The sequence below is a fragment of the Geospiza fortis genome, unplaced genomic scaffold, assembly GCF_000277835.1.
Source record: "Geospiza fortis unplaced genomic scaffold, GeoFor_1.0 scaffold88, whole genome shotgun sequence".
Taxonomy (NCBI): Eukaryota; Metazoa; Chordata; class Aves; order Passeriformes; family Thraupidae; genus Geospiza; species Geospiza fortis.
In genome coordinates, this window is record NW_005054434.1 from 61,849 (window position 1) to 71,932 (window position 10,084).

Here is a 10,084-nt window from a genome sequence, read left to right on the forward strand (position 1 = left end):
AAATTATGACAAATAAAAAGGCTGCTATTTATTGAAAGCCAAACTGTTCTCAGCTGCACAAATGTTAATTCAGCAGCACTGCTGTGCCTGTAATAGTGCTGCTGTGGATTAAGAAATAAACAGTGCACCACAGTTCCCTGGGCTGAGGAGGGGTCAGTCACACCACTGCCATACATCCCATAACCACAGGAAACCTCCACAGAAATAAGACACTGGGGAAAAGGAGGGAGGGCAGAACAAAGGACAAAGTTAGTGGAGGGTCTGGAGCACAAGGCTTATGGGAAGCAGATGAGGGAGCTGGGTTTTTTTAGCCTGAAGAAAAGGAGGCTCCACATCTGCCTGAAAGGAGGGGGTGGCCAGGCTACAGAGTCTCTTCTCCCAGGTGACAAGTGACAGAACAAGAGGAGATGGCTAGGGCAGGTTTCTGTTGGATATTAGGAAAAATTCATTTACTCAAAGGGTGGCCAGGCATTGGAACAGGCTGCTCACAGAGGTGGTACACCCACCTCCCTGGAGGTATTTAAAAGACGTGTAGATGTGGTACTGGGGGACATGATGGCTTGGCAGTGCTGGATAATGGTTGAACTCCATGATTTAAAGGCCTTTTCCAACCCACACAATAGAAGCTGTGCTGGGCCACACCAGAGATCTGACATGCAATGACTTGTCTCCGGCAGATCGGAGAGGGAGCGGATAACTGAGCAAGCCAAAATTAATAGGAAAAACCAGACTGCTCTCAAGGGGTCTGCTTGCACTGACAGAACTCAATTCCCTGCTTTACAGCAGAATAGCTCAATTCTTAATTGCCTGATTTCAATACAAATGCATTTGTTGCTTATAAAAGCAGCCGTGCTCTGCTCCAGTTCTCTTTTGCATCGGAAGAATGAGCTCACCACACTCCACACAGGCATGGAGCCCAAAAACGTCACAGCTAAGTCCTGCTGGAGGATGGACTGGTGTCAACACCCAGACAAAAACAGAAACCAGCTCGGGTTTTACCCTGAAACCTGTTTGCTTTGTGTGGCTCGCTGCTGGAACAAAGGAGGCAAAGACAAAGGAGGCGAACAAGGGAAGTAGTCCTGTGTGCCTGGAGCCTTTGAGTTTCCTTGGAGGTCTTGGAACCTCCCCCTGGGATCATACAGTAAAAGGTGTTACCAACTACCCTCCAGCCAACACAGGCACACGATCCTGCCTGAGACTCCCCAGCCTGGGAAGGGAGGCAGGGCAGTGAGCAACCATCACAGCAGCGCTGCTTTCCAACCCACCCAGGATGCACAAACTCCCCATCACAACCAGCTCTCCCCAAAGATCAGTGGAGTTGGGATATACTACGCAAATAAACATTTCCCACCTTGCAGAAGGACAGATGTCACGGCTGGTGATGCCCTGCAACTTCCCCAGCCCTCGGTGGTGAACTCCAAGTGGAGGTCAGGTGCAATCAGCTGAGTAGGCAGGGGCTGAGGCAGCGGCAGCCTGGGGATGCTGCTCCTGTGCAATCACCCTGATTGCACACGCACACTCAGAGGAACAGGGCGGATTGATTTTGATTTCCATCACGGAGAAACACTGAACAGCATCCAAGAGCCTCCAGGCCCCTGGGAAGGGCTGGAGCTGTGAGCTCCAGCACAAACAGCTGGTGAGCAGCTTTGGCTCCTGCCAGGGACTGCTGGCCCCAAAGGGACAGACCTGCAGGACACCACTGTCCCTCGCTGCCACGCATTCCTGACTTCCCTCATTAAATCCTCTCGTGTAACAACTTTCATTTCTTTTTCCTCTTCTTTTTGTTTTTGGCAAGTTTTTCTTCATTTCCCCCCTCTTCTATTAGAGACTAGTTTTTGGGTTAACTTCAAATTGTTGTCTAAATTCTTGCCTGAATGAAAATCTGTTTTTTAGTCCCCTCCAGCTACAGACTGATCCAGTAGGAAATCCAGCTCAGTTTATCCATCCAGAAAGATGCTAACTTCAAAAAAAATTTTTAAAGGCTCCATTTTTAAAAGTCACTTACTGGATTCAAAATTCCTTAGTGCTGATGCTAATTCTTGGAAATTTCTGGGAAATAAAGAACAGGCCAGGGAACAAATAATCACCAAAAGCTATGCAGGATAACAATAGATAGTCTGCTCCTGAAAGTTGGTTATGTTTTCTTTGGGAAGGGACAGAGGAAGGGAATTAAAAACATGAGCAAGCCCTTTTACAAAGGGGTTGATTCAAACCATGGATCATTTTCCCAGCTAACAAGCATTGGCTCAATGAGTATAATTTTCTCCAATGTTTTTTAGGTGCTGAGTGCAGTAGCACAGGGCTCTGCTATGAGAACAAGGTGAATCCCTAGCCTGAGTTCACACTGCCTCTTTCTGCACCTTCCATCCAAGGAATCTTTTGGACACTGCCTTTCTCTTCACCTTGATGCCTTGTGAAAGCTGACCCAGAACAAAGGCTAGACAGAGTTAAAGAATAAAGCAGGGATTTCTTGAAAGGCCTCAATGGATCCACCTTGGGCAGCACAAGAGCCCAGCCAAGATGAACCCAAAATGGCACAAAATGGACGACGGTCACGAGGTCTCACACTTTTATAAGTTCTGGTCCATTTGCACATTCAAGTTAATTGTCCAATTATAGCTTTAACTTATGAAATCCCATCCTTCTTGTTTTTCTCTCTTCATCCTGCCATTGTTTCTGCTCTTGGGCCTGAGATCTGGATCATTTGTCCCTGGTCCCCAGCTAGAGAAGGAATTGTTTTGCCTCCCTACTCTGTGAAGAGAGCTTACTATCCCCTAATATGGAGTTCAGAACTACACACTGAAGCAGTAAAGAACCTGAAAAATATAAAAGCTAGACCTGAGGCATCAACCTGACCCCAGATACCTGAGACCAGCACCCAAGGAGTCCATGCCCTGATGCTCTTTCAGACAGTCCTTTCACCAGGCACATCCCCACAAGTCACACCAGAGGCACTCAGGGATTCCTCCCATGCTGATCCTCAAACTCCCACTGGCCACCTTGCAGCTTTTCTCCCAGCTGCCCCCACACACAACAGTCTGTGCTAATCAGAGGACAGATCTTCTCATGCCAGCTCCTGCCCAGCATCCCCTCATTCCACGAGGGAGCTACAGGGTCCCCAAGAGACCAAGGGCGAGCAGGGCAGGAGCAGTAGTCTGCAACCTTGAAGACCCTTCAGAAAAGCCTTCAGCCACTTCACCCTGTGCCCATTTCAGCCTTCTTTTAAAGCAAATAAGCACTGAGATCATGGACTATCCTTCACATTTTGCAATGGGCACCATACTGAGCCCTGGTGCAGGGCCAAGGCACTGCTGCACAGGTGGTTATCTCTCTCCCCTCACACGTATCATACCTGAAAATATAACCAATGTCAGCAGAAGCAAAGCATTCCACATTTAGCACCACCACAATTCACATCATCTGGACCATCCTCCATCTTTTTGCATCTGCTCAGTATGATGCACTATGATCAGGACAGAGAGAAGTCTTTAGCCTGAACATTAATTGAATAAAAATGCATATTCTGCAACAGTTAATCATTCCATGGCTTCCTCGGTTCCAATCAATAGCTTGTGTGAAGGAAAAGCAGCAAACAATGAAAAAGAATTGTTCTGAACATTTTAAAAGGAGCATGTCAGTTTTTAAAATCTGACATAATTCTTCACGGAAAATTTCCCTTTGATTGATCTTTAGAAAAGCCTAGCTGTAGAAAATACTATATTCAGTCTAAAACAGAACTTCTTTTCCATTTCTCAAAACTGTTGGTGAGCCAAAGGAATAGTTAATTGTGAGGTCCTGCTGTATTTGCTCCCTTCAGCCTGACCTCCAGTAATGCTTGAAATACCACATGCAAAGCCTCTGTTACAGATTTCACATTTCAATGGGCATAGGTTGTGGGCCTGGGGATGCAAACACAGCCTGAAGCAGTCCCCATCTGATGGGAAACTGTAACTATTGCAGAGCTGGGAAAAGTGACATTTCAAAGGTCATCTTGGTGCTCCTGATCCACCTTCCCTCCCTTTTCAGGCACATATTAAACAAGAGGAGTTTACAAGTCAAAAAGTTGTTTCTGACTGTCACTATCTGAAACCAAGCTGTTTTCTCTCCACTTTATACATTACCCCCAGATATGAAGACTCCAAACTCTGAGCATAATTGGCAATTCTCTTGACAATGTACAAGGTAAAATAGAAGCAGCATGTTGCTCAACTGCTCAGTTGGATCTGGAACAAAGACAGCAGTTATAATTGCTATCTACCACTTAAATAACCAGATACTGCACGACAGTAAATGGAGGCTAAGAGATTATTAGGACCGAGATGCCAGTCACAGGTAAAATTCCAGACAAATTTATTTTAATGTCAGAGGGAGCTAATGGTGGAGGCTGAGAAAAATACAGATTTAGGTTAAATTGGCCATGATTTGTCAGCAGGATACAACTGCACTGAGTCTCTGGGATATTCAGGTGGGAAACAGTCTCTCTTGGGGAAATTACAGGTATCTCTTGGCTGAGTTGTTTAGGTAGCTTAAACACCTGGGATCACATATCCTTAGAGTTGGCACTGCAATGGCCTAGGAACAAAGATTGTACAAACATTTCTGCATGGGTGAAAGGTGCCCAACCTGATATTTCCTGATACCTCCCTACTCCTCCTGGGGGACCAACTCCCAGAGCCAGCTGGACACAGCATCGGCCTTTCAGTGTGGGAATCTACAAAATTAGAGGTTTTTGGGAAAGCTGCTAAAGGCAGGCTCTAGAGGCAGGAGAACTGTGATTAGAGCTAAGCAGCAGCCATGAGATAGGTCAGCAGAAAAATTATTTAAACTACAGAAAAGTAAGGACAAATAGAACAATGATCTGTGTATTAACGCTTGTCTAGAATAACTCTCTAAGCAACAGAAACGTTTATCTAGCAAGATATTAGGAAGTTTGAAGCTTAATAATGGAGCTCTGTGCATTGTGTTTTAAGGCTTACAAGCAGGTATTGTATTCAAAATAAGCAAGCAATGTTTTAACCAAAGGTACATGTGCTTATAGTGATTAGATGGAACTACTGTCAATTTGCTTTTGCTTTGTGTGATTGGTCAAAAAACTTATAAAGTAAGTTGGAACATTAAGTTCTGTGTCTGCTGCCTGGGATGTGAGCTGCTGGCATCTTCCCATTGTCATAACCATGTAATGAGACTGATGCTGGAAAACAAAACAGCTCAAAGCACGTTCCCAGCAGTCCTGTCCCATCCATGATTTGTACACAGCCCCCAGCTGGTAACATTTCAGGACTTATGAAATGCAAGCACAGCTTCATTTGCCTCCTGACCCTTCACTCAAAACATCTGCAGCTCTACAAATGGAAAGGAAACACTGCAATCCAGCAACATCTTCTACCCCTGCTTCATTCTGTCAGGAAAGGGAGGCCACACTCTGATGTCACCATGACACAGCATGGCTGCTGTGGTGACATTTGAGAATTTCTGGTTGCTCTCCTCAGCCCTTTATCTTGCATCTTGTCTGGCAAGGTGAAGCCTGCATGGTTGGGAGACATCTGCAGGTGAAAATTTTGGCCAAAATTTTTGAGGGGAAAAAAAAAAGGGGGGTCTTCTTCAGCCCTGGAATCCTGACTGTCTGTTCCAGATGACCCAATTGAGTCGGCAGTCTCAATTTTTGTCCCTTGGCATAGAAGGGCAGCTGGTGATGCTGCTTTAGCCTCTATAAAAGAACAAAAGGCTTTTCAATGTCCATGTCACAAACCCTGGGCCATATGGTTTAATTTTTTGAAGGAGAGCTCTGGCAAAGCCAAGGATTTTGATCCTGCTCCTTCCTGAAAAAAAAACACCCTGGAAAATTGTTGGCTGCTGTAAAAAAATTCTTCAGAAGGGAAGTGCGGGGATGGAGAGGACATATGTAAATTTTTGAAACCAATTGCACAAAAACTTTTATTCACAACCTTAGTATCCATGGATTCAGCAAAATAGAAGGGAATTCTCCAATACCTGCCTCACCTGACAAACTTCAAGCACTAGCAGCAGCAGATTCTGCTTTTGGCAAGGAACATCAGTCCCTTTGCACATGAAATAACTCTCAGGATATTAGAGTGGGATAGATGTTCATCCCACAGCACAGTGCCTCAAAATCAGTGGTATTTGGGTTTCTAAGTCACTTTGTATGCTTTTGTAGTCCTACACTTCTCTGCTGCAAAAGCACTGGGGTGTTAGACTTAAGAGAACTGTATCATAACATTTTATTCCAGTTTATTCATCTTTAAAATGCCCCTGGAGAGTCCTTTCTAATATCTGTGTTTGTCTTTTGTGAGTCTAATGCTTAGTTATCCTGGTTTTTCTCTCTCAGACTGGAAACAGAGGCAACTAACTCTTCTCCTTTGCATTTTTAGTTACTTTCCTAATACAACCAACATTCCCACCTGCTGTGAGCCCATAGGCAGAGTGCTGGTGTAAAAAACTCAGCACCAGCTGCACTCTCACCAGACACAGACTTTGAAGGAAAACTGCCCAAGGAGAAGCCCAGAAATTCAGCCTGTGGTGGGAGCAGCTTCTGCAGAAGACAATGATCTCTTCATGGCACCTCCACAGAAGACACCCAAATATCCAAATATCTGCACCCAGCAACTCCACACCTACCATGGGCTGTGTTTCCCGCCTTTCCATGTGGGCATCCACATTTAGCAGCTCTGCAGGCTGTCCTGGCTGCTCTGCTTCCCTTCTGGGATCCATGAGTTCCAACATCCACGCTGGCTGCATCCTCTGCTGCTGCTGTGCCAAGGCCACCGCGCTGCCAAGCTCCAGCAGCACACCCTCACTGCCCTAACCCATCTGCCATGCAAATAAATATTTTCCTGTTGTTCCATGCTGCCTCTTTACAGTCTCACAGTCACTGTCCCTATACCCTGAGGCATTGTCCCAGCCCAGGGAAGCCAAAGGCCTCAGATACTATTGGCAAAACCCAGAAAAAGGGGCAGCACGTGGTTCATCCAGGAGCTGCACCAGCAGCAAATGGCACACAGCAGTCAGTGCTCTACAGAGCAGTTGGACCACGGGAAGATCTCCTAAATTAGGTCCTAGGATAAAAGAGCTGAGCATGTGATTCCTACCTCCCGTTCTAAACTTCCATATGCCAGATGATAACTGCCTACTAAATGGCAACTGGGAATCAGCACACAAACTTCATCTCCTGCCTTGCCCCAGTTACTTTAAAATAGGCATTGCTGAGTCAGCCGCCTGGATTACAGAGATCAGAGATCTTCAACAGAATTTAACAACTTTTCAGGCTTGCACAAAGTCCTCTAGAAGCAGATCAAAGTGGGAACAGCAGTTCTGGTCAGGCTCACAGGTGGAAGCAACCTTCCTACAAGAATGTACCTAATGGAATCACTAATGTTGCAGAGGCTGTGTTATAGGTGAGTAATGCAACAGTTGGCTCTCACAGAGATGGATATTATGCAGATGTTAAAATGCAGAGTGATGCTACTGCGATATGTCCCTCCATAGTGCTCTTTCCCCTCCCCCTTTTAATAGCCTCAGTAGAGAGGACCAGCTTATTACCAAAATCTGACCTCCAACCAAGATATAAGAAAGTAATCTCCACCAATGGACAGCAGAGAAGGAATTGACAAAAATTTGGGAGGGGCTAAAGATATAAAAGGCAAAGCATCCATTTTGTGGCTGATAGTCATGGGGGCTCCCAGCGCTGTACTCTTTCCTTATTTATTCCTTTTGTTGTAATTTTTGTTAACGTTCAAGAAACTTTTAAAACTTTCTAAAGTGAGCAATCGTTTCTCACAGGTTATCTTTCCTCCACACATCCCACAGCAAGGATCCCTCCTTACAACTCTGCTTCCAGTGTTCTCCTTGAGGTTTACTTTCCTGCTCAACACAGACCTCCCACCCCAGTGTGAAAAATGCCTATTATGTGATTGGCTTTTCACAAATATTGAAATGAATATTATATGTGTTATGTTAGAAAGTTATAATGTATTAATCCTTTTCTGTAGGGTGTTAAATATAGTTTTAGGCTATAACATAATATTAAAATAGAAACTGTGCTATGTAAGATACTTTTTCTAACTAGTTCAAGAAATTCTTTGTACAGAGATAACAGCAACAAGATACAAAATTTTCAAGAGAAGAATTATTGCCTCCTTATCAGCAAGAACCAAACGTGGTGGGGACTGAGATGACTGATTTACAAGATGAGGGGGGCAAGCTGACAATAACCAGAAAACACCCTTTGTTTGAAAGAACTTTTGAATCATATATGAGATATTTGAATATGCAACAGGCTATTGCTTTTAAGGGTTAATCCTTTGTTAGTGACCCATGCTTTCAAGAGGAAAGCATCCAAACGTTTGTAATTCTTTCCTTTTTTATTGTCCTAACTCTGATTGTCCAAATTCTTATCGCTCTAATTTGTATTACTATTTTTATAGCCATTTTGTTACTATTAAACTTTTAAAATTTTAAAATTGTTCACCCCAGCGTGCCGGCCTTTATCCACTGGCCACCAGTGGTCCCATGGAGCAGCAGTGCCACCAAGCTCCCCAGCTCTGGAACTCACCGTGGGCCTCTTCCATTGGATCTGCCAGAGCTTCTCCTCCGGGAGCAGGCTGGCACCGATGGAGCTGACGTGGGCAGGGAAGGTGGCATCCTCAAAGAGCAGCCCTTGGCTCAGGCACGAGGCTCTCAGCTCTCTGAAGTCCTGGCCGTTGAATTTCCTCAGGTTCTGGGGGCTTCCTGTGGCTCCTGAGGTTTGCCAGCCCCGCTCTGGGGTCACAGAGGAGCTGGGGGCCAGCATCCCGCCCTTTTCCTGTGCGGGGAATACAGGGACTGCCATTAGTTTCCCAATTCCAAGTGGTGCATCAGGAGCGTGTGGGATAACACCTCCCCCTCCCACCAGGAGGACTGTGGAGCTGCAGCTTGCAAAGCTGAGGGCAGCCACAGTGACAAAACCCTTATTAGCTGGAAATGCATGGGCAAAGAGCAGTCGTCAAATCCCCACTGGTTTATCTTAAACCAGGGCTGTCAGTGCTACAAATTCAATTTGGAGTCTTCCCCGAGGACAGAGAGCAAAGCTGTTAGTGAGCTGCTGTGTGAGCACTGAGGTACAGCTGCAATATAAGCCAGCACAGGGGATGGAACAGGAGCTGCACACGCAGGGGAATGTCAGTGTGAGCAGGGATGATGCCCACAGGTACCCAGGACTCTTTGGGTCAGGAATCACAGCTGTGCCCAGAGCAAAAACTGTTGTTTAAACTGAGCAGTCCCTGCATGGCATCTCCAGGTATTCCAGTCTGAAGCAGGGTGGAACCCCTCTCCCTTTCTTTCTAACAGAAAGGGGCACTTTAATTAGGAAATTGAACATTACATACACACAGTGAAACCCTGGACCGAACAGACCTGCTAATACACCTGCTGGCACAGCTAGGGATGGATGCAGGAGCCAAAATCTCCTGCTGAGGGCTTTGTCCCTTTACAGGCATCAAAAGGCACAGCAGGAGTCCTGCCAGCAAAGATCTACTTTTGTTCCAAGGGGAGGTAGCTCATCTTCCACAGAGACACTGTGGGATGGGAGAGATTTTAGTACAGGAGCGGGAGAAGGACACAGGAAAGAGGAAAAACCACTCATTTGGAGGCTCCAAAGGGAGGTAGCTCATCTTCCACGGAGACACTGTGGGATGAGATTTTAGTACAGGAGCGGGAGAAAGAGGAAAAACCACTCATTTGGAGGGGCCAGTGGCACTGGGGCTTAAAGAAAGCAATTTATTCTATCAAGCAGAGCACAGGTTTGGAGGTGTGCTCCCCAGAGCCCCATGGATGCACAGACACACAGCTGGGCACCAGCTCCTGGGGATGTCCCTTCTGAAAGGTTCTGCTGCGGTTTCAGGGCTCAGAGAAGCAGCAGGAAGGTCGTGCAGCCTGCCTTGCCTCCTGGTTCCTTCAGCTCCTCTGGTAACACAGAATTACATGTTGCTGGATAAACATAGGACTCAGGGTCCACCCCAGTTTTCATCTTTCATTCCCATTTGCCCTCACAAAACCCAAATATTAACTATCCTGAGCTATATTTCCCCTT

At 45.9% G+C, this 10,084-nt stretch overlaps 1 protein-coding gene across 1 annotated transcript in view; it reads right to left on the reverse strand.

Annotated features, from left to right (window-relative positions):
• Positions 1 to 9,957, reverse strand: part of LOC106631952 (calpain-13-like) — a 51,046-nt gene extending 41,089 nt beyond the window's left edge. The window contains exons 1-2 of the mRNA XM_031061948.1: positions 9,850 to 9,957; positions 8,570 to 8,818 (exon numbers count right to left, since the gene is read on the reverse strand). Coding sequence (XP_030917808.1) covers positions 8,570 to 8,806 — 237 coding nt within the window. The 5' untranslated portion in view covers positions 8,807 to 8,818; positions 9,850 to 9,957. The remainder of the gene's footprint in view (positions 1 to 8,569; positions 8,819 to 9,849) is intronic.
• Positions 9,958 to 10,084: the final 127 nt, after the last annotated feature.